Source organism: Equus quagga, chromosome 13, assembly GCF_021613505.1.
Source record: "Equus quagga isolate Etosha38 chromosome 13, UCLA_HA_Equagga_1.0, whole genome shotgun sequence".
NCBI lineage: Eukaryota > Metazoa > Chordata > Mammalia > Perissodactyla > Equidae > Equus > Equus quagga.
The window spans coordinates 97112465-97136378 of NC_060279.1; the positions used below are offsets into that span (position 1 = coordinate 97112465).

A 23914-nucleotide genomic window follows, 5' to 3' on the forward strand; every position below is an offset into this window, starting at 1 on the left:
AAGCAGAAAGACAAGAGACAGAAGACAGAGACAGAGAAACAGACGGAGAGGGAGAAAGATGAGACCAAGAGAGACAGACTAAGCGACGCAGGCACGGGAATTAAGAGACAGACACGGCGTCAGCGGTGAGAAGAGGATGCAATTTAGCGGCTCCAAGAATAAACTCCGGAGCCAGACTCTGAGAAACATTGGCAGATAGAGGCAGAAGGTACAAAATAGGTGTTTTTTTAATTGAAAAGTTTTATAAAAAGGAGAGGGAATGTGAAGGGGACCGTGGGCTAGTCCCGGGCCCCGTGGCGGGGGTAGACGGGGCTGGGGGTGGCGGGAACAGTGAAGGGCGTCCTTCCTCCCATCGGTCTGTCTGTACTCTCCAACCAGGCAGGCATCCCTGTGCGCATGCGCGTAGGTGGGCGGGCGGGACCGCGGGGCAGGGCCCCGAGTGCGCAGGCGCCGGGTGGGCAGGCCTGGGCTCAGGCTCGGGGCCGGGCGGGCGTGCAGTGGTGCGGCTGGTGCGAGGGTGCGAATCCCGGGCGGCAGACACAGCGGAAGGAGCCGTCGGTGTTGACGCAGCGCGCGTTGACGCACAGCGGGGAGGCCGCCTCGGCCTCGTCACACTCGTTGATGTCTGGGGAGGGGGGTGCATGGAGGGCTGCTCAGGACTGGGGCCCCGAGAGCCGCCTCCCTAGTCCCTGACGCTCCTGGGGCAGAGGGGTGTGGATGCTGAGCTTCCTGTTTGGAGTCTAATCCAGCCACTCCTACCTGCTAGCTGTGTGACCCTAGGGAGGTGACTTAACCTCTCTGTGCCTCAGCTTCGAGTTCTGTAAGATGGGTATGGTAGCCTCTAGGTCACTAGGTTTTTGTTAGGAAAATAAAACTGATGACGATATCCACAACAACAAATGCTTACTCTATAGCAGACGTTGTTTTAAGCATATTACTTGTATTAACTTTATCCTCCTAATAACCCTACGAGGTAGCTACTGTGATCCCGTGTTACACATGCGCAAACTGACGCCCAGCGTGGGGAGGCCCCTTGCCCAACGTCCCGCCAGAGCCCACAGTCTGCCCGGGGGCTTCTCAGACCAGCTCTCAAAGTCTCTGGGTGCCCGGCCCCCCCGCTCTTTCACAGCTGTGAGACCCTGGGGCCCTTAATTCTCTTTTCTGCGCCTCGGTTTACACATAGGCCTCAGCAGCGTTGTAAATCCATGTTAACGATGTTCTCAAGACTATGAAATGGGTTCTATGACTATGCTCACTTTTCAGATGAGAAAACCAAGCAAGGGACAGTGACCTGTCCAGGGTCACACAGCAAGTGACTGGACTGAGTCTGAGATCTCTGCTTTCCTCCCGGTCCGACCCCGCCTTCTGCAGGCAAGCCCCACTCCAGTGCAAGAATTACTTCCTGGTCCCTCCGGGCGGGCCTGCCCCCTCGATGTCCCTGACCGCCCCCTCTGTCAGGGCTTCCCCCCCCCCCCCCCCCCCCCAGCCGGCCCCCCCCGCCCCCCCCCCCGCCCCCCCCCCCCCCCCCGCATGCTGGCCCCGGCCCGCCCCTCACCGACGCAGGCCATGCGGGTCATGTCCAGGCGGTAGCCGTCGAAGCAGTCGCAGGTGAAGCCCTCGGGGACACGCACGCAGCGGCCGTGCGCGCAGCCGTCCAGGATCCCGCATTCTTCCGCCTCCAGCCCCTCGTAGGGCCCGGCCAGGGTGCCTGCTGAGAATGTGGGGACTCTGCCTTCGGTGGCTCAGGGTCTCTGCCTTCCGTCCCTTATGCCCCCGCAGTGGGGGTGCGCCCCTGGCTCCGGGTGTCCCCTTCTAAGCGGTCCATCCCGCTCAGGGCTGTGGGGGGCGCTGTGGGGCCAGGAGGGTCACCTGGCTCCGCTCTCCCCAGCCTTCCCTCTGTCCTCATGTCTTTCTTGGTGGCTCTACAGGAACGTCTCCGTTCCTCTTCATCGCTGCCCTCCGTCTGTATCTGTTTTCCCATCTCTCTGCGCCTCTCTCGCCCGGGCTTCTCTCTGGTTCTGTATCTCTCCCTCCCTCCTCCCTGTCTCCATCTCTCGGCACACCTCATCTCAGTCTCCATCACTCGGCGCGCAGTGCTCACCAGCATAGCCTCCACCTTCAGGCGACTCCTCAGGCTCGGGGAAGGAGCCCCGGGTGTCGCGGGGCCGATAGCGCCAGCGGGTGCCCGGGCCGGGTGGAGCAGGAGCCTCAGAGTCACCGTAGGGGCCACCGTCGTCCTCAAAGTCGGGCATGTCGAAGGGTGGCGCCCCGTAGGGGGCCTCCCGGCGCGCGAAGGGCCCAGGTGGTGGTGGGTAGGGGTCGTAGGGTAGCACGGGGGGCGGGTACAACTCGGGCCCATACGGAAAGCCCTGGTAAGGTGCACCTAGGTCTGGGCCATACTCGTAGGGGAGTCCAAAGCCACCTGGCCGCACGGGACCGTACGCAGGGGGGCGCAGCACATTGCACAGGGCCTCAAAGTCATCTGCGAACAGGAGCCAGGCCTAGCAGTCAGCCCTTGCTGGCCTCACACCCACCATTCCTTTTCCCCCTCTGGGAGGGGGGGCTGGACGAGAGGTTGGGAGGGCCTTGGGCTGAGGCATGGGAGGGGCTCCAAACGAGGGGTGGGATCAGGGGTTCCGGAGCCAAGATGGAGGGCTGAGGGCTGAGACTGGGATTCCACGGGTCTGGGATCAAGAGGACCAAGGACTGCAGGTGGGCATCAGGGTCCAAGTGCTGGAATTGGGGGACCCATGGGAGCTCGGACTAGGGGCCCACAGAAATGGGGTGGGAGTGCTTTAGGGACCAGGACCACTAGTCGGGGCTGGAGGGGCCAGGATGTATGGGAGGGGCTCTGAGCCACAGGCCCTGGAGGTCTGAGGATTGAGGACCCGGGTCTTTGGGCCTGGGGGTGCAGCTGGGTGCCCAGGGGCTGAGGACTGGGGGACTCGGAGGTTTTAAGAGCCAAGACTTGGGGATCTCCAGGGCTGTGTGTTGGGGTCCTAGGCACTTGGATGTGGGTGGGACTTGGAGGTCTGTTGGCCAGGATGGTGGGGTCTGAGCAACTGGTATTTGAGGCCTAAGGGTCCAGGATTTGGGAGAGGGGCTGTCTTATGGGCCATCCTGGGGTCCTAGAGACCAGGAGTGGAGGGTCTGAGAGACCAGACCTCAGAGCTCCATGGGACCGGAACTATGGGACCTGCTGAGTCAGGCATTGGGGTTTCTGTGGTTGGGACTTGGAGGTGTTTGGGATGTGACGTGGGGTATAAGGGACCAAGGTTTAGGGATGGGCTGGGACAGAGAGGTCTGAGGGGCCGAGTTTGGGGCCATCTGGGAATCTGAGGGCCTGGATCTGGAGCCTGAGGGGCAGGGCCCTGAGGGCAGCCAGGCAGGTGGCAGTACCTGAGTCCTGGGCGGGGCAGAGGGCGCAGTCCATGCCCCAGGCCTCACCGTAGAGGCAGCAGCACTCCGTGTAGGTGGCCTGGCGGTCCAGCCGAGGGCGACTGCACACGAGGTCAGCCCCCACCTCCTGCCAGCACACCCCCACATTGTCATCTGAGGGTGGAGACAGCATGCATCAGGGTGGGACCGGTCCTCGGGTCCTCCCCTGCTGGAGCAGCCCAGCCACCCCCTGCCTATCACCAAATCCTTGTCGTTGGCTGTGATCTGACTCCCGGCGGCCCTCTGAGGGAGCTGCGGGTGTGGACAGCACTTGGTCTGGCATGAGGCTGTGACATAGGACGAGAGAGCAGGAGGGGTCCAGTGGCTGAGAGATAGGGTCTGAGAGGGCTCTATGACCTCGGGGCAGTTGCTTTTCCTCTCTGAGCATTATCTGAATGAAGTCTCCGGGTGTGGGGGGCATGTTGTAGGAACAGGAAGTGGGAGAAGAGAGTTTGGGTCAGTGGGCAAAAAGAGAGAAAGAAAGGACCCAAAGACAGACACATCTAAAGAGTCAGAGACTCAGAGAAAACCAGGAAAGCAAAGACGCAGAGACGGAAAGAAACAGACCTGGAAACAAAGTCAGACCCAGGGAGTGTCAGCAATTCAGAGAAAAACCTAAAGACAGAAACCCACAGAGAGGTGGAAAGAGACAGAGACACACCGGGAAATAACAGGAAGCGCGCCTTCAGCACTCAGCAAGACCAGCTCCCGCTGTGTCCTTAAAAACAAGGTTCCTCACAGCCACCCTGTAAGGAGGTGCTATTGCCAATCCACCCAGTGTGCAGAAAGCAAGCTGGGGCCCAAGAGGCGACGAGCAACGGGCACCTGTACACACGCCCAGCAAGTGGCAGCCTCCTCTAAAACCTTTGCCTCTAACCCCCAGGCCGGCTGGCCTCTCCAAGAGGCAGACACAGACATGCTAAACGGGGCTTGACGGGGCGTGGCCTAGACGGGCGCGGGGCGTGGCCTTTCCGAGGGCGTGGCCTGGGGGGCCTGAGGCTGAGCCGAGGGAGCGAGGGGCGGGGCGAGGCGGGCCCGGGGACGGGGTTACCGAGGCTCTGGCTCTCGTTGGAGACGCAGCGGCGCCGCGAGCCGTCCAGCACCAGCGGAGGCTCGCACGTGCAGTGATAGGAGCCGATGGTGTTGACGCAGCGGCCGCCCTCACAGGCCGGCTCCTCGTCCGCGCACTCGTCGTTATCTAGGGAGCCATGGAGGGGGCAGTTAAGAAGCAGCCCGCCACTCTTTCCCATTTTCCCAGCGTCCTGACAGTGTGATGGATGGAGTCTAGACTCCAGGAAGGACCTCCTGCTGGTGGTGGCCACCTTCCAGAGAGCAGCTGGCGTGGTCCAGGGTTGGGGAGGGTTCCCCCGGGGACACGGGGAGGCGGGGGGGAGCTCGTACCGATGCACTCCAGTCGCTGGGCATGATAGTAGTAGCCGTTGCTGCAATAGCATGAGTAGCCTGGGGCAGTGTTCACGCACACGCCGCTCTTGCACACCTGGTCTCGGAAGAGCTGGCACTCGTCCACGTCTGTGGGAAAGATGGTCAGAGATGCACCCCCCCACTAAGAGAGATGGGGGTGGGCTGGAGCGGGGGCAGGGGCAGGGGGAGTGTGTGTCTGCGGGGTATGACCAAGGAAGAGAGAGACAGAGATGGCCATAGAGACCCAGAGGTAGAGACAGGGAATGATGGAGACAGAGAGAACAGAGGACTCGGGGAGGGTCGGGGGGCGGAGACCAAGAGAGAAACAGGGTGAGAGACAGAGAGAAAGAAGACAGACAGAGACAGGGTGAGCCAGAGCTGGGCCTGGGGCTGCGGTGGGGGCTTGACTCTGGCCTCACCTCTCCGGAGGCTGGGGTCTCCGCTGGGTACCAGGTAGCCGCGGCCGTGAGGGCACAATGACTGGTACTCGGCTGCACACAGAGACACGCCTGAGACAGACCCTGCGGCCCAGCCCCTGCCCTGGGCCTGTCACGCCCACCCATCTCAGCACTTACTGTTGTCCCTGCCCAAGCCGCCCAAGCCCTCAGCACCCATACCCATTTGTGCCCACTTCTCAGCCCCAGGCACACCAGGCTGGCAGCTCACTCTTGCCCTTGCAGTACCAGTACCTCAGCCCCGTGTCCACATGGGTCCCCTGTGCCAGTCCATGCCCACCTATTTCCACCCCACTCTGAGCCATGTGTCCACCCCGTAGCCCATGCCCACCTGTCTCGGTGCTTGGGCACTGCTGGATGCGGCAGCCGCTGCCCCAGCCCTCGCCCACAGTGCAGCAGCACTCCTGCCACGTCACGTTCCGCGCCAGGATGTTGTCACATGCATCCGGAGCTGCTGTGTCAAAGTAGCACTCCCGGCGCCCGCTGCTCAAGGGGCCCTGCCTGGGCGTGCTGGGCCGGCGGGGCGGGGGTGGCTGGGGTGGCCTGGCCGGCAGACTGGGGCTGGCAGGTGCCTGGGGCTGTGAGCCCGGAAATGTGCCTGGGGAGACCAGGGGCTTTAGCCCAGTGTGGGCTGAGCCTCTGGCCCCCACATTACAGATGGGGAAACTGAGGCCCAGAGGGCCCCCAGCCATCAATGGCAGAACCAGACTCCACACTTCTCACCATCTGTCATCGTCTCGCTTTCTCCCATCCCCGCCTCCTGTCATTTCTGCATCTCTTGCCTCCCCACCTCACACTCTCCCAGGCAACTTGCCAATCATCGCAGCTGCAGTTTGGGAGGGAGGAGAGGGGACTTCCCTGGCCTCCTGGATGCCTCCCTGGGCCCTCTTATCCAACATGTCCCAAACTGGCCTCGCAGCCTTCATCCCCAAACCCAGGAATGGGCCTGGACACCGCTCCCTGACCCAGGTGGCCCCATAGCCTGTCCAGTTGCCTCTGGAGCGTTTCTCCCACCGACCCCTCCTCCCCTCCCATGACCCCTGCCATGGTCCAGCCCTGTCTTCTCCTGCCCAGGTCCCCGCCCCAGCCTGCTCCCTAGGCTCCCAGCTCCCAGTGTCGCCCCCTCCAATCCACCTTCACACGGCAGCCAGAGGGAGGTTTCAAAATACAATATACCCCCCTCCCACTCAAAACCCTTACATGTGCCACAGTGTCCCTGGGAAAAGGCCAGCCGCCTGACCACAAGCAGGTCACTGTGACCCTACAGCCCTCTGGCTGTGTCCTCTGCCCGGAAGGCCTTCCCTCCCTCACTTTGCCTGGCTCCTTTCTACTCATGCTATGCCTTTCAGTTCAGACATCTCCTCCTACAGGAAACCCTCCTTCCTCTCCTCTCAAGCTGAGGCAGGCACCTCCTCTGGATTCCCACAACCCCTCAGCCTTTCCCCATCACAGCCTGGTTCCCTCAGGCCTGTGCTTCCTCCATCCCAGCCCTGATTTCTCTGGGTTGCCACTAGCTGGTGATATCTCTGCCTGCACTCCCACTGGATTGTGGGCCCCTTGAAGACAGAGTGGTCTTCCTGGTCACTGCTGTGTCCCCAGTGCCCAGAATAGTGCCTAAACACCGAGGATGCCCTGTGAACATTTGTTGAATGAAGGAATCTGGTAGAGTCAGGGCCAGGATCTAGTTCTCCTGATACTGAGTCCCACTACCCATGTGAACCCGGGCATTCTAAAGTTTTTTGTTGTTGTTTAAAACAACAACATTTAATTGATGGCAGCTGTCCACATCAGGAATGGTCAGACCACATCACTTTTCTGTGGGGCCAGCAGCCATCAGTTAAATAGACACATCTGTCTCACCAGCAGAAGTCCGCGGAGGAACACAGCGTCCGGTCATGGGGTCAAACTCCTCAGGGCTGGTGGGACAGACACAGAGGAAGGAGCCTTCGACATTCTCACACAGGGCAGCTCCACACACACCCTGTAGCGTTTCACACTCATTCACATCTGTGAGCAGGAGACAGCAAGGGAGAGGGAGTCAATGGTTGTAACCTTCTCAGATTTCAAAGGTCTAAAATCCTGAGCTTTCAAATATAATGGGTATTTTTAACGGCCCAGACCCCATCATCCACTTAACTTCTGGTGACAAACCCTGGATTTCCCTTGGGAGCCCTCTGCTCCTCCATTTTCAACTCATGTGTTTTCGAGCAGGGCTAAATCTACTCCGAGGCATGGGCAGAAGTCCCAGGCAGGGCCAGATTATTATATTTCTCTAGTTCAGAGACAGGCAGTGACCAAGCTGGGCCAATCAAAGCCAGTCCTGGGACTTTTGCTAGAAACATCCGGAAACAGCCTCCCTTTTTAGCTCTGGGGTTGCCAAGCTGACGATGTTAGCTGGGAGGGGCTGGGCCTCCTTCGTCACCATGAAAATGGAGTCTGCCTGAAAATAAATGCCACGGAGGGAGGCAGAGCTGAGAGAGGGAGACAGCTAGCCTGGTTACAAGGCCTGGATCCCGGTATGCCTGAACTTCAGAGATCCCAGGACTTCACAGTTTTAATTCCTTTAAAGAAATAAAGCCTGTTGTGTTTGCACTTGTCAAACTTAAAGAACGGACAATTAAGATTCATGCATTTCACTGTATGTAAATTGAACCTCAAATGAAAATATCTGTAAACACCTACTGAAGTCCGCTTAAGGCTATGCATACTGAAGAATTTAGGGAGACTCGAGAATTTAATTTTAAACCTATCCAAAAAATTAGGTGGACTAATGGCTAGATACGTGAAGAAACAAATATTATAAAATGATAATAATAGGATATAGGTCCCGGGTGTGCAGGTGTTCATTCTACAAATCTTTCAATTTGCTATATGTTTAGAAATCTTTCCTATAAAATGTTGGGAAAAAAGAAAGAATGTTTATATACACTTAAGATTAGGGCAATTTATACACTTTATACATGTTTTGTCTTTGTTTTGTTTTTTGGTGAGGAAGATTGGCCCCGAGCTAACATCTGTTGCCAATCTTTCTCTTTTTGCTTGAGGAAGATTGGCCCCAGCTAACATCTGACTTTATGCATGTATTTTTTAAGCACCCCCAAAATAAATCTGAATGAATAGAGTTCCCGTCATTTGCAACCAGAACAGTCCTGACTGACATGGAGATCATCTTATATTCTAAGGTCTAAATTGCACACCCTAACGGTCACATTTGTTGAAATCTATGGAGAGGAGCAGGGCCTGACCAACCTCTCCCCCACCCTGGCCCCACCCACCCCTTGGAGCCCCGTACCCACGCAGTGACGCCCGTCCCTCGCCCCCTCGTATCCCTGGTCACAGAGGCACTGGAAGGAGCCGGGCAGGTTCTGGCACACGGCGTGGGCCCCGCAGAATGACCGGTTCCGGCATTCGTCCACGTCTGCAACCACCAGACAGTCAGGCCATTGCTGGACCCTCCATCCCCTCCACGTCTCACCCAATGCCCAGGGGACACTCACCCTGGCATCCACCCCCTGGCGTGGGCTGATAGCCAGGGTCACAGGCTGGCGTGCAGCGGTACGAGCCAGGGGTGTTCTCACAGCGCTGGGCTCCACAAATCGCTGGGCCATATTCTTGGCATTCATCCACATCTGCAAGAGTGGGGAGGGGCGGGGTGGGAGTCACAGGCCTGGATTCACAGGTTCCTGACACTGCTCCTCGTTCTCATGACTGCAAATCCCTAGGAACCTGGTATCTAGGATTCTGAGCTTCTAAAGACTGACAAGTGTTGATAACTCTGAAGGCATCATTGCCATTTCTCACATAGCCAAACATGGTCCCACCTCAGGGCCTTTGCACTTGCTGTTCCCTCTGTCAGGAACACTCTTCCCTCAGCTATCTGCATGGCTCCCTCCCTCACTTCACTCAGGTGTCTAGGTTATACCTCCTAGCACCCCCTCTCCCACTGCCCTGTCATCTCTGTCCATTTCTCCTGCTTTATTCTCCTTCTTAAACCTGACATTGCATTATATCCATGTTTTTTTTTCCTTCTTCTTCTCCCCTAAGCCCCCCAGGACATAGTTGTATATTCTAGTTGTAGGTCCTTCTAGTTGTGCTATGTGAGATGCCACTTCAGCATGGCTTGATGAGCGGTGCTAGGTCAGCACCCAGGATCCAAACTAGCGACACCCTGGGCCACTGAAGCAGAGTGCACGAACTTAACCACTTGGCCACCGGGCCGGACCCTATCCATGTATTTCTTGGTAAGCCAGCTGTCACCTCCCTAGAATGCAGACTCCACGTGGGCAGGACCTGTGTCTGTCTTGCTCCCCGCGGTATCCCCAGGGCATAGAACAGTGCCTGACACAGAGTGGGTACCCCCCCCAAATTGCTTGTTGAATGCATTTTGCATTTGTTCCCATATTTATTGTCTCCCCGCCTAGCATATCAGCTGCAGGAGGGGAGGGGTTTCGTTGGACTCATTGCCTGTTGTGCCCCCAGTGTCTGGCACATGACAGGTGCTCAGCAAACTCTTGTGGAATTAATGAATGAGACCCCATGAAATCAGGTTTCCATGAACCAGAGGTCTGGCAACCGGAGAGCCAAAGGGAGCCAGCCCACAGACGTCTCATTTGTTCCACGAAATGCTGGCCCACACACCATCCAAAAAAACACTTGGATTAGTCCTGGCCTCCTGCCTCGATCGGTCCCCTGCTGGAGCCTGATGGGGGAGCCAGGCAGGGGGCATGGGAGGTGAGGGATGGGGTGGGGGAGTGGAGGGCTGGGAAGGCGTGGAGAAGGAGAAGAGTAGGCAAGGGGCGGTCTGAAGGCGGAGCAGAGACTGGAAGGGGTGGGGCTAGACGTTCCCAAGGCCTGGAGGAGTCTGAGGAGTGGAAAAGGACAGAATCTGGAGAGGCGAATAGAGTGTGGAAGGGCAGAGCTTAAGCGGGCAGAGATCAGTGCTGGGAGAAACCCGCGGAATTTCGCAGCAGGAAAGGATGGGGCCCAGGACAGCTAGGGTTGGGCCTCTTTGGAGGGGAGCTGGAGGCGGAAGGAGTGGGGAAGGTGGGAAGAGGGCAGTCCAAAGTGAAGGAGCCTGAAGAGGGGGAAACGGGGGGTTTCAATCCATAGGTCCATTGGAAGGGGGGGAGGCTAACAGTTCTTACTATAGGAGATGTCTTACTAGGGGACCGCCTAAAATGTGGAGTGTGCTCAAGCGGCAGAGGGGCATGGGCTGCTTCTGGAAGCGAGGCTTGGCCTGTTTCCTGATAGGAGTGTCTTCCCCATCCTCCTGCCTCGCTTCCACAAGAAAGTACAAGGACACGCTGGTGGCTGATTTCCACCACAAAGATGGGGAGAGGATTAAATGCATTGGTTGGGGGCCCTTTCCCTTCCCGCAACTCCGTGAGGCCTGGTGCCCCTCCTCAGTCCCAAGGGAGCCAGCTCCAGAAACTCGTCGTGGGGGCGGGGGGCGTGGTCTCACCGTCACAGGTGCCCCCCGGGCCCGCGTGGTAGCCAGGGTCGCAGTCGCGGACACAGCGGTAGGACCCAGGGGAATTCTCGCAGCGCTGGGACCCGCACAGGGCCGGGCCCCGCTCGCGACATTCGTCCACGTCTGAGGAAGGGAGGGAGGGCAGTCAGATGGGGGAAGCAGGGAGGCAGAGAGGCGAAGGAGGAAAGGTGCGGGGTCAAGGAGGGGAGAGGAGAGTCAGAAGGGGGGCGGGGGGCCAAGAGAGGAAGAGGGCAGAGGAGGGGAGATGGGGAGGCAAAGAGGAGAGGCGGGAGACGCAGGAAGGTGGAAGGGAGGAAGCAGCGAAGGGGAGGCGGGGGGAGGGGAGACAAATGGGGGACACGAGAGGCAGGGAGGAGGGGTCAGGCCGGGGCGGGGCCTCTCACCTAGGCAGGAGGCCAGGTCCGGGCCGGCGCGGTGTCCCGGAGGACAGACGCACTCGAAGGAGCCGTCAGTGTTGGTACAGATGCCGCTCTGGCAAAGGTCCTCCTCGCTGCACTCGTCCACGTCTGCAGGACAGAGTGTCGGAAACCGCCGCCCCCTCCTCCTCCGCTTAACCTTCCAGGCCCCGCCCCCGCAGCCCTTGCCCCGCCCTCCACCGCCTTTGCCCCGCCCCTTCGGCTCCAAGGCCTTTAACTCCTTCCCCCACCTGCCTTAGGCTCCTCCCTTCCCTGCCAGCCTCACCCCTCCCACGGGGTCAGACCCGACCCTGGACATTCACCGCCCAGCTACCCAGACTCCGTCGTTCCCGCCTTTCCTCTCCAAGCCTCGCCCGGGGGCTCCGCAAGCCCCGCCCCCAGGATGCATTAAGACCCTGGCCAAAAATTTAGACTCCCCATTCCGCCGTCTTCTTGTCCCGACTTTTCCTGGTATTCGCCCACCCTTTCCCGGTCCAGGCCCAGGCTGGGGACAGACCGAGGCAAGAGGCTCCGCGGGGTCCGGGCCGGTAGCCGGGGGCACAAGTACAGGCGAAGGAGCCGTCGGTGTTGAGGCACTCGCCGTGCGGGAAGCAGAAGTCGCCCTCTAGACACTCGTTCACGTCTAGGGTTCGCGAAAGAAAGGGCTGCCGCCCAGCTGCCCGGACCCCAGCCCCGCCCCCAAGGCAGCAGCCCCGCCCCCACACAGCAGCCCCGCCCCCAAGCCGCACCCCTGAGGGCCGGCTTTTAAGCTCCACCCACAGCCCCTTAGTGCAGCCTCCACCTGCCTCGCACGCTTTGCCCAAGACCCCAGAACTCCACTCCAGGGCTCTCCGGCCTCTCCCCAGCTGCCCACCTGCGCAGGGCCCAGGCCGACCAGCCGGCGCCCGGTAACCCGCCGCGCAGCTGCAGCGGAAGGAGCCTTCGGTGTTAGTGCAGTGCCCGTGGGGGCCGCAGGAGGCACCCGAACTGCACTCGTCCACATCTGTGGGAATGGGGGTTTCAGAAAAGGTCCAGTCTAGGGACACGCCAGACAGATCCCCTTGGGGCAGAGACGTCTGGGGGAGATGATGGGAAGTGTCTTAGGTTGGATATGGGGTGAGGGCTGTAGGACAGAAGTGGGTAGGGAGGACCAAGGTCCCCTGATTCTGGGGACCATGATGGGGGGCTCTGCGGCCTGGGTTTCGGGGAACTCCCTGTCCTAGGATCCTGGGGTCAGGTGAAGGGACTCTGGACTGAAACAGGGGTCAGAAATGAATACGGTAAGGAGTCAAGTATTATAAACCAGGATCATTGGATGGGATTCTGCTGAGTCAGGGGTCAGAGTCAGTGACTGGAATCTGAGACCAATTAGGGTCAGGGGTTACAGTCAGGGTCCCAAATTCTGCCTTTAGTCAAGCGTTGAGGTCAGTGATCATGAACCCAATCAGGCCCCAAAGAAGGGACTCTGAGAAGGGGCAAGGGCAAGTGCAATGAAAGAGACAGAATCAAAGGTCACACAGAGTCAGGGGTTATAGTCAGGGTTATGGTCAGGAGTTAAGGTTAGGTCAAATGTCACAGTCAAGTTCAGCAGCCACAGGTCACATTCAAGGCCAGGAGTCGGGAGGGTCACAATTGCTATCAGGGTGGGGTCAGGGGTTATCAGCAGGAGTCATGGTTAGAGTCAAATGTCACAGTCAAGTTGAGAGTTCATGGGGCACAGAGTCAGAAGACACATTCAGGGTCAAGGGTTGTGGTCCAGGTCGGGAATTGCAGTCTGGGTCAGGGGCCCATAGTCCAGGTCAGGAGTCACAGTCAGGCTCTGGGTAAGTGCTCCAGGTAAGGAGATTGAGGTCCAGGTCAGGAGGTCATGGGCCAGGTCAGGGCTGTAGTCCAGGATAGGGGTCACAATTTGGGTCAGGGGTCATATGCAGATCCAAGGTCACAGCCAGGGCCTGGTCTCACCAGTACATCGGCCACGGTGCAGGTGGTAGCCAGCAGGACAGGCCCTGCACTGGAAGGAGCCTGGTGAGTTCACGCACTCCTGCCCAGGACATGCCAGGTGGTTCTCACACTCATCCACATCTGGGGGCCAGAGGAGAGGGTGGCCTTGAAGAGCAGCCCAATGCCCCCGTCACCCACACACGGTCCTCCCTCCCTCCCCGGCCTCACCCTCGCACTGGGAGCCAGCGGCGTTGGGTTGGAAGCCCGTGGGGCAGACGCACTGGAAGCTGCCTTCCGTGTTCTCACACCGGCCGTAGGCACAGGGCGGGGGGCTGCGGGCACACTCGTCCACATCTGGGGCAGAGGGGACCCATGGGGCTGAGGAAGGGGCCTGGACCCAGACTCATTGCCATCACCACCCACCCTGGCATTCCAGTCTGGAGGCAGCCTGCTAGACTTTGCCCAGCCTGCTCCCTCCTGCCAGGAGGGCAGACCCCTCCCTCATTTCCCCAGTTAATGGTCTCTACATCTGCCAGCGTGAGGCTAGGGCCCCACTTCCTGCATGTGGCCTTCCCTGCCTCAGAGTTGTCCCCTCCTCAGGGTTCCCACAAGCACAAGAGTATCACCCAAAAAGGGAAGAGGAGTGGAGAGCACCCTTGTATTTAGAGAAGGGGAGAAGACTCTAGAGTCAGGCCCTCCCCACCCTCTCAGTACCCCCACCCCTCTGCCCCTCTCCTCTATCACTGAGCTCCATCACACTGCCTCTCTGTCCGCGGTCATGTCTCTCTCCAGTGCCCACAGCAAATAGGAGTGGAGAGGACTCAGCACCCTCACCTTGGCAGGGGGCCCCCGGCCCTTGGGAGCGGAAGCCAGCAGGGCAGGCACAGTGGAAGGAGCCTGCCGTGTTGTCACAGCGGCCTGGCCCGCAGGGTGGTGGCTCCTGGGCACACTCATCCACATCCTCTTCACACGCCGAGCCCCGGAAGCCAGCCGGGCAAACGCAGTGGAAAGAGCCGGGCAGGTTCTCACAGGCTCCTCGGCCACAGAGGCCCGGGCTCTGGATGCACTCGTCCACATCTGTGTGGGGCAGGGGCCCGGGGTCACACCTCCCTTATGCCCCCCATGCTCCACTCTGCCTCCCTGACCTCCATTGCTTTGACATTCCACCTTCCATCATCCTGCCACCCTGTCCTCATCACTCTGCCTTCCATCCCCCATCACTCTGCCTCCTGGTCTCCATCATCCTGCCACCCTGTCCTCATCACTCTGCCTTCCATCCCCCATCACTCTGCCTCCTGGTCTCCATCATCCTGCCACCCTGTCCTCATCACTCTGCCTTCCATCCTCCATCACACTTCCTCCTGTCTCCATCATTCTGCCACCCTACCCCACCATTCTAACTCTCTATCCTCCATCCCTCTACCCTTTCAACCCCTATTAAGCTGCCTGTCTGCCTCCTAGAACTCTGCCTTTCTAGTTCCCATCAGTGGGCCTCCTTCTACTTGTCCTCCATAACTCTACCCCTTCCTCTATTACTGGTACCTCCATCCTCCATCCCTCTGCTTCCTCATCCTCCATGACTCAGACTTTCTGTTTCCATCCCGGTGTCACTCTGTCTCTACAGCCATCAGGCCATGTTCTCAGAACCTGGCCTCTGCCTCCCATCAATCACCCTCCCTCTGCCTCATTGCTCGTCTCTCCATCCCTCATCACTGCCCTTCAACCCTTCCCCCCCACATCCCTTCCCCTCTGCCCCTCCTAGTCCCTCACCCTGGCAGCCAGCTCCGTGGGGCGCAGCCTGGTACCCAGCGGGGCACACGCAGAGGAAGCTGCCTGGTGTGTTCTCGCAGCGCCCGCGGTCACACGGCGGCGGCACGCGGTGGCACTCGTCCACGTCTGCGGGCACAACCCCAGGCGGCTGAGACTGGAGCAGACACTCTCCCCACCCACCCCTGCTCCAGACAGCTGGGGGGGGCGGGGAGGCGGGGAGGGCAGGGGCAGGGCCAAGCTTGGGCCCTGGCCAGGCTGGGACCGGAGCCAGGAGCAGTAGGGGGGACCCAGAGTGACTAGGTTTAAGGCGAAGGCAGGGCTTGAGTGGGGAGGGCAGGACAAGGGCTGGGGACCCCGCCAAGGCAGAGGTGGAGAGGGGAACAGTGAGGGGGGCAATTTGCGGAGGGCAGGGCCTGGGCAGGGCAAGGGCGGGAAGGGCAGCTTTGGGGACCCAGCACAGGGAAGGCAGGAGCGAGAGAAGGGGCGGTTTAGGGATGTAGCACTGGTGTGGCAGGGTGGCAATCAGGGGTCGTGGTCAGGAGAGAGGTAGCCGCGGTCACAGGATGGGGCGGGGCCTGGGGGTCGGTGGGAGCGCCTCTGGAATATGTAGGGGCGGGGCCAAGACAGGGGCGGGGCCAAGGCAGGGGCGGAGCCGAGACCAGTCCCTGAAAGGGGTCGGCCCCGAAGGAGGGCAGCGACCTGCCCCGACCGGAAGGGTCAGCCGGGCGGGGAAGGGGCAGCAGTGCGGCCGAGGGGAGGGCAGGAGCTGATCTGGGGGCGGGCCGGGGCGGGCCAGGCCGGGCCAGGGCGCGAGTATAGTTGGGCAGAAGGGGCGTGGGGAAGCGTGGGAGGGCGCCAACTGCTCCGGAGGGCCAGCGGTAGCGGGACCCGGCAGAGATGGGGCCCGGAGCCAGCGGGGCGGGTTTCTCACCCAGGCACTCCCCAGCCCGCGGGCCGGCTCGGAAGCCGGGGCCACACACGCAACGGAAGCTGCCTGGCGTGTTCTCGCAGCGCCCGGGAGCACAGGGCGGGGGCACGCGGCGACATTCGTCCACGTCTGAGGGCACGGAGGGGCTGGTCAGGAGGGGAGCGGGCAGAGCCCCCCGCCCCGCCTCCGTGCGCCCCCTCTGCCCAGCTCACCGATGCAGTGTGTGCCCTGTGGGGTGAGCCGGAAACCGGAGTCGCAGGCGCAGGTGTAGCCACTGGGCCGGGGGATGCAGCGTCCCGGGCCGCAGACCTGGGGATTGCGCTGACACACGCCCGCGGAGGGACCTGGGGGGTCCAGTCAGCCAGGGTTCCCCCATCTCTGAATCCTCTGTCCCTTTCGTCCCAGTACAATCCCCTCAGATCCTCCGCCTAAAACACCCTCACGGATGTTCCTCCCCAAGCCCAGGCTTCCACTCCCCATCCTGCTCCCCTTTATCATGGGACCTTCTCACCAGATCCTCCACCTGAATCCTCCCATAACCCTCCACTCCTCTGCCTGAGATAGGTTCTTAGTGCCATCCGTGAGAAATAATTATTTGTCATTACTGAGCACTCTCTGTGGGCCAGACACTTCAGAGATAGCTCACTGAATCCTCACAATGGTCCCCATTTTACAGATGAGGAAACTGAGGCTCAGAGAGGTTAAATGACTTGTCGAATTGATAGAGAATTTGCACCCAGGCCTGTCCCACTCCAGCTCCCGATGTAACCACCATCCAACCCTCCAAATCTTTATCTCTTCCCACCCCTGCCTTAACTCCTCTGCTGGTGACGTCCCTATTTGTTCCATCCTGGGATCTTCACCTTGGAACCTCCTGCTAGAACCCCTACCCGGCATCAATGCCGTCGATTCCCTCTATTGCACCTGATTCAGGGATCTCAGGACCAGTCCGGGCGGGGATGCTGGGCAGGGGAAGCTCAGGGCCTGGCCGGGGTTCAGGCCGGGGCTCAGGCCGGGGTTCCAGCCGGGACTCCAGGCGGGGTTCTGGGCGACGGGTGGGCAGAAAGCCTGGTAAAGAAGGGGCATCAGTGAATGGAGATCTGGACTTGGGTGTCCTCACTCCCTCTCCTTTCCCCACGGGGCTGGGGCAGCCCCTGGGAGATGACACCCCCTCCTCCAGAAGCCAGCTCACCTGAGGGTGGTCGAGAGGTGGAGGGGGGGGGGTCGGGGCTGGCTGAGGGACACGCGGGGTGGCTCCTGGCCCAGGGGTCTGGTGTTGTAGCGGAGGTCGGAGGCCGAGTAGTGGTAGCCAGGGCCAGCAGGGCAGATCTCCCGAAAACCCTCTAGGAACGGGGAGGCGGGGTGGGCAGAGAGAGGGCATGAGAGCAGGAGGGAATGAGAGAGAGAGGAGGGGGGGTCTAGGGTTTGGCTTTGGCTGGGGGCGGGGCTTGGCCTGGGAGTGTTGTCAGGGGTTTGGGCTGGATGCTGGGATGGGGTGGTACCCAGGCTAAAGACTGGGAATTCTCAGAGGCTGAGGGTGGGACCACGGATGTTTTTCCTTATTTGGGATGGGGGCAGGAACAGGGGTTGAGGGTCTGCTTTGGGGTCTACAGGAACTGCGTTCAAGGCCAGGAAACAGGTCCATTGTGGGATCTGGTTTTAGGCAGAAGCTCGATTGCCAGGGAGGTGTCCCAGAGAGGGTCGTGTCTAAGACGGGGCCCAAGGCGGAACCTAGGCTGAAGGTAGTGTTTCAGGAGCTGGGGACTAGACCAAAGCTTGGGGACAGCATATCTCAAGGACTAGGAGCGGCCAAGGCTGGGTGTGACGCTCAGGGGGCTCAGCCTAACTTCAAGGTGGGGTATCTCAGGGGTGGGTGTGACCAAAGGTGGGCGGAGTCTCAGGGGTCGGGGCGTGGCCAAGGCTAGCGCCCAGCCAGGCAAGTGGGCGGGGAGTCTTCGGCTGGGGGTGGACCGAGAATGAGCACAGAGCGCGTTAACTCTAGAGACAGGCCCGGCGGGAGGCGCTCACCTGAGCCGAAGGGTGGGCAGAGCTGGCAGCCCCGGCCCCAGGCTTTGCCTACGCGGCTACAGCAGCAGATCTGTTTGGTGATGTTGCGCAGAATGGGCAGCGAGCAGCCGCCGTCGCGCAGCACGCGGAAGCAGGGCCCCTTGGCCTCTGAGATCACGTGTTGGGCTGGGGGAGGGGGAGGAAATTCTTCAGGGCGGGGTTGGGAGTGCAGCGGAACTGGGGGATCTGAGAGGTAGGGGAACGGTCTCAGGGAGGGTTTGGTGGGTGTGAGGGGCACTTGGGAGAGGTCTGAGAGGGTAGGAAGGAGAGGCGCGGGGTCTGGAGGTCTGAGGAAGGTCTGGGGCCTGCGGAGAGTCTGAGGGGTGAAGGAGAGAATCTGAGCAGGATGTCAGGGTCTGAGGAAGGTCTGGTGGTCCAGGGAGGTGACGGGATTTGGGGGCCGAGAGGAGCTGAAGAAAGTCTGGGGAGCTGAAGGGGTCTGAATCCAAAAGCTTGGAGGGGTTCTTAGAGGGGCTGAAGCAGGTCCAGGGGGTCTGAGGTGTATGAGAGTCTGAGACGTTCTGAGTGGGATCTAGTAAGAGTGACTGGGGGGACCTGGGCTTCTAGGAGGATGCGGGGCGCGGGGGGGGGGGGGGCGGGGAGCTAAGGGAATTAAAGGCCCAAGGATGCTCTCCGATGGGGTCTGAGGGCAGGGCGGACAGACGTGGGACCCAGCCTCAGCCCCCTCTGGGTGGCTCACAGATGCAGCTGCTGCGGGACGAGTCGAGCAGGAAGCCATCGGGGCACACGCATGTGTACCCGCCGTGCGTGTTCGCACATTCCCCGTGCTGGCAGCGCCCTATCGTCGCGCATTCATCCACATCTGCGAGGGATGGGGTGGTCCCAGTGGCGTCAGGGACCAGCTCTTTGCGAGCTCTGCCTCTAGAGCCACGCCCCTCCCCCCTACCCCGCTCACCTTCGCAGGACCCATTAACCCTTTCAAAGCCGGTTGGACAGGGTCCATCTGGGGCGCCCAGGCGGTCCGAGTTCCCTGTCGAGAGAGGAGAGGGGTAGGCCAGGGGCGGGAGGAGTGAGAATGGAGTGGGCGGGGACGAAATTGGGGTGGGAGGGACTAAAAGGTGTTGGGTGTGGTTTGAGCGCAAGGTCAGCCTTAGGTTGGCAGTCTGACAGAAGGCAACGTGGAAGGTTCCAGAAATGCAAGAGTGGGGCCATGGCACAGAGGCAGGGTGAGAACAGTGTAGTCAAAGTCAGAAAGTGGGGTGAGCGGTCCCAGAACGGTATGGATAGGTCTAGACTGGAAATGATCCCCACAACTGGGCAGGTGTGGCAAGAATCTGTGAACAGGGTTCATCTGTGGGCAGGGTACGAGCAGCGACGGGGTTATTTATCACCCCTCCCCGGCTCCGAGCACCTCGGGGACGTCCTGGGGCTTACCCAGGTGCTCGGAGCACGGCTGACAGTCGTGAACGCCCCAGGCCAAGCCGGCCCCTCTGCAGCAGACCTCCTGCGTCCGGAGCCCGGGCAGCGGGGACGCACACTGTGGGGAAGTGTTGGGTGAGCGCGCCCCCGCGCGGTGGCACGCTCCGGGCCCCTCCCCACCAGCCTCTTCTCACTTCGCCTCTGCGCAGCTCCCGAAAGCAGTAACCGAAGCCCGAGGCGTCCGAGTAGCCGTCCTCCCGCGGCGCGCTCTGTGCCAGCACCGTGTAGGGCGCCGCCGCCTCTGCCCGCGCCGCCGCCTCTGCCCGTGCCACTGCCTCGGCATCCGCCTCTTCCCAAGGACCGGACACACGCTCCACCTGGTGCACCACCACAGACGCCTCCTGAGGGTGCTCCACGTGGACGCTCACCATAGATGCCACTCCTGGAGGGAGGAACGTCGGGCAAAGGGGTGTCTAAACGGGTGTGGTTTTTTGTTTGTTTTGTTTTGTTTGCTGGAGGAAGATTAGCTGTGAGCTAACATGTGTGCCAGTCTTCCTCTACTTTGTATGTGGGGATGCCTCCACAGCATAGCTGATGAGTGGAGTGGGTCCGCGCCCGGGATCCAAAACCGTGAACCAGGGCCGTCGAAGCGGAGCGCGCATAATTTTAACCACTCGACCACCGGCCCGCTCCTTTACACAGGTTCTTAGGGACTGGGACTAAGAAAGGGGGTAAAGGGCGCACTGGAGAAGGGTACTCCGGGGAAGGCAGGAAAGATGGGGGATCAGAGGAAGGGAGAGGTGGTGGACGGAGGGGTCAGAGAGGACCCCAGCCTCACGCTCCTCACCATGCTCGTCGTCGCGGTGATTGGCCAGCGGCATGGTGTACACGGAGCGGGTGAGGCCTGGCATGGCCGGGGCCGGTGGCCGGGCACCCGTGGAATGCAACTGGCAGAACTTGCCAGCGAAGTCCGGCGGACAGAGGCAGCGGTCAGGCTTCACGCACACACCGCCGTTGTGACAGATCAAAGGACACAGGACTATGGGGAGAGTGAGTACACTCAGGGTCGGTAATTGCCCTGGCAAGCACCCCTGGAGCCAGCGCATCCAAGCTAGTTCAGTCCCTAACGTTATAACTACACCCTCAAAGGCATCACTCTCAGTCGCTCCACCTTGAGCTGTCTTGTGCCACCCCCACCAATCCTGGCTATCTACACTGGCTGGGTCCGGTCGTAGTGCTCTCAGAGGTATAGCTCCGCCCACTGGATCGGCTCACCACGCCCTCCGGCTCTTCATTCACTTTCATGTCACCCCGCCCTCGCTCTGGAGTCCCACTTTCTTGCAGAGTCCGCGGTGTACCAGCCCCGCCCAGACAACGCTGTCCCCGCCCACTCTATCTCCTTCCTTAGCATGGTAGCCCCTCCCATCTCGTCGACAGGCTAGGTCTTTTGCTGTTCCAGTCCCTCAGATCCAGCGCTGGTCCCTTTCATTGACTAAAATCACAGTTTAGTCACTGCCTGGCACCGCTCCTCCCTCCCAACTCTGTCGTACCATTCTAGACACGCCCACACCCTGTCTGGTCGGGTCCAGGACGTTCAAGCTCCGCCCACTGTCTAGGCGTAGACAGGGTCTATGCGGCCCGCCCACATCACCTTCTACCCGCGGGATTCTAAACCCCGCCTTATCAAGGCGTCTAACATGCTGCCTTTAGCCCCGCCTACCTTCCTTTCCTCACTCTGATTTGCCCGGGCTCTTTCGCTCACGCCCCTCCCACCCCACCTCCCAGCCATCGGGGCACCCTAGCCCCGCCCACCGCGCTTTGTCTCCGCCCACCTCCCCTCTGGCTCTGGATCCAGCGTTCTAGCTCTGCCTTCCCGCCTCCAGTAGCCCCGGGGCGGGGCCACTAGCGGGAACGCGCCTCCTCTCCCCTCTGCGCGCCCTCGCTGGGCCCCGGGCCACCTCTGGGCGGGGCACTGCCAGCTGTGCGGCGGGGTAAACAAAGAGAGGGGTGCGGCGGGGGTAGGGCGGCGGCTCCGCATTCCGGACCCTTGGGGAGCCCCGAGCCCGCGGAGCCAAAGAAGGCCGGACGTATCCTGCGAGGGCACCCCCTCCCTTTCTCCCCCGGGGCTGCCGAGAACAGCTGGAGACAGCTGTGCGGAGGGGAGGATGGGGGCAGGCGGCCGGGGCCGTCCGGGAAGGCGTGTGTGCACACTGGAGAGAGGAAAGAGAGGGGGTCCCCTCAAGAAGGGTAAAGAGACTGGACTCCTGGGCGATCAGCTAGGGGGCAGTACTCTGGGGTTCAAAGACGGCTCGAGGTTTCTGGAAGGGAAAGGGAGCCTAACTCAGAGCAAACTGAGGCGCCCTTCAACAGGAGTCCTTTGAGTCCTTTTGGGGAGAGTTACCTAGACAACAGGACTCTAGTGTCTTCTAGAGGATAGCCAGTTAGAGAGTGCTGAGAACAGCATTTAGATTCAGGGGGAAGTGGGATCCCTGGGAGTTCCCAGCACATGAGAGCTTCAATTGTCTGGGAAGACTCTATTCCCCCCTCCCCTCCCAGCTAAGGGATTAGGTACCCAAGTCTTTTCATTAATGATTGCTTCGGGCAAGAACAGTGTCTAGAGACCTCTTGGGAGGATCAGCTGATCAAGACCAACTCTGGGGTTCTCTGAAGGTGGATGGAGCAGAAGTTCCTGGGGAGGGGAGGGGTCAGCTGGAAGAGCGGGACTTGGATAGACAGGAATGGGGGATCTCTGACGGGACTCCATCGGAAATATAAGAAAACGGTAGGCTTTGTGGGAAGAGAATTCAGCTAGGGACCGGGGTTAACTGTCATAGGGTTTATAATCTAGGGTTTCTCAGGGAAGTGGGGAGGACTAACTGAGGGACAATACTACCGAGTTTTCCAGTGAGGGGTACAGTTTGGGGAGATCACATAAGAAGAATGGGAGGGAACTTCGCTGGAGGGGCTGGTCTCTGGAGCTGTTGATAGTGGTGGGGAGAGGGTTTAGGGTCTGAAGGCAGACATTCTGGGCTCCCTTAGTTAGAGGAGTCGGGCCAGGACTCCAGGGGGCTCTAATATGGGTCCTTAATTGAGTGGCAGGCCTAAAAGAGGCTTAACTAGGAATCAAGATTCCAAAATAGGAAATCTGCTGGGGGTCGTGGTAATCCAGCTAGGTCTGGGTGCATTTCCCAGCCTCCAAGGGCACTTCTCAGCCTTCTCTTGGCCTGAATGCAGCACCCCCCCCCCCCCCCCCCCCCCCCCCCACCCCCCGGCCCCAGCTCCCTGAGGGCTCCCACACCGGGGGAGAGCCGCTCGATGGGCACCGACAACTCCATGGCCCACGACCCTGGAGGAATGAGGAGCTGAGGACATCGAGGTCCTGCCGAGGTCAGCCCCCTTTCACATGCCCCTCCTTGTGCCTCCAGGGGCTTGGCACCCGCCTGGGCATGGCGCCTGGCACGGGGCTTGGGGCCGGGAGGGAGTGAAGGAAGGAGAGAGGAAGGGGAGGAGAGAGGGAGTGGCAGCGGGCGGGGGCTCAGGCGGGAGATGAGCTCACGCCGGCCCCGGGCTGGGTTGGCTGGGGGCCAGGCTGGGCGAGTTCTCGGCGGCAGGGGCCCCCACTCCCCACTCCAGAGGACCTCCGGGGTTGGGGGCAGGTAGGCCCCGATCCCGAGAGCCCACCCACCCCCGCACCTTGGGGCCAACAGGTGGCCCACCCTTCTCACCTCACCTGAACCCCCCCGCGGGCTCCTCATCTCTAGGGGTGCCCGGTGCGCACCCTCCTCCTGTCCCCCCGGCCCCCAGGGGGCGCCCCTTCCCCCTAGGTCTCCTATCTGGATTTCTCTCCCACGTGGGACCCTTGCAACTCAGGGTCCTGCAGAGACCCTCCTTCTGGGGGCTCTTTCCCTCGCAGCCCTCCGGATCAACTTTGCTCACCCCAATCTCCCTCCGGCCAGGCACTCCCATCCTGGACTTTCTTAATCCCTCCCACCCCACAGACGGAGCAACTGGGACACCACCCCGCAGGGCCCTGAACCTCTCTCTTGGCCTCCAGGGACCCCTTCTCCCAAGCTCCCAGGACCCTCAATTCAGGTATTCCCCACTTTGACTCAAGGGCAGGAAAGCCGACCCCAGTCCCCTCACGTGGTACGCCACAGGTCCCCGAGAACCCTCATTGCTTGCAAAATCAGGACCCTCAGGACTCAATTCCAAAAGCCAGGAATTTGATTCCCCAGCGCTACTGCACACGGAATCTAGGCTCCCTCTCCCTGGGGGACTGTCTCCACCATCCCTGGGGATCCTCCTCCCCCGGGGAACCCCTCCCGCGGGACCACCACCCCGCACTCACAGGCGCGGAAGCCGGGTCCCCCCGGGGCCGCCCCGCCGGGCGCGCCGCTGTCCACGCTGGTGGTGTTGCGGGGCGCGCAGGTCGGGGTACAGCGGGGGCCGGTGGGCCCGTGGACGCAGCGCAGGCCGCACACGGCCGGGGTGAAGCGCACGCGGAGGCGCTCTCGGGGCCGGCCCAGCCCGGGCTGCGGCCGGAGCAGCGCCAGCAGCACCAATAGCGACATCCAGAGCAGCCGCGCGCCGCCCGCCATGGCTGCAGCGCCGCGCTCCGCCGCGCCGC

The 23914-nt window shown here is 60.9% G+C and overlaps 1 protein-coding gene across 1 annotated transcript; it reads right to left on the reverse strand.

The window, feature by feature from the left end:
• Window positions 1-209: 209 nt before the first annotated feature.
• Window positions 210-23908, reverse strand: LTBP4 (latent transforming growth factor beta binding protein 4). The gene is given in 31 exon segments (XM_046682556.1): window positions 210-625; window positions 1556-1708; window positions 2102-2482; window positions 3400-3552; window positions 4490-4636; window positions 4840-4968; window positions 5280-5351; window positions 5647-5913; window positions 7176-7322; window positions 8608-8733; window positions 8813-8944; window positions 10777-10908; window positions 11190-11312; window positions 11719-11844; window positions 12076-12204; window positions 13164-13283; window positions 13371-13496; window positions 13977-14219; window positions 14913-15038; window positions 15844-15969; window positions 16053-16184; window positions 16765-16908; window positions 17033-17063; window positions 17065-17183; window positions 17869-18033; window positions 18608-18730; window positions 18824-18898; window positions 19303-19405; window positions 19482-19729; window positions 20135-20326; window positions 23636-23908. Coding segments are annotated over 31 exon segments (4695 nt in total). The 5' UTR covers window positions 23886-23908; the 3' UTR covers window positions 210-470.
• Between the last annotated feature and the right edge of the window lie 6 nt (window positions 23909-23914).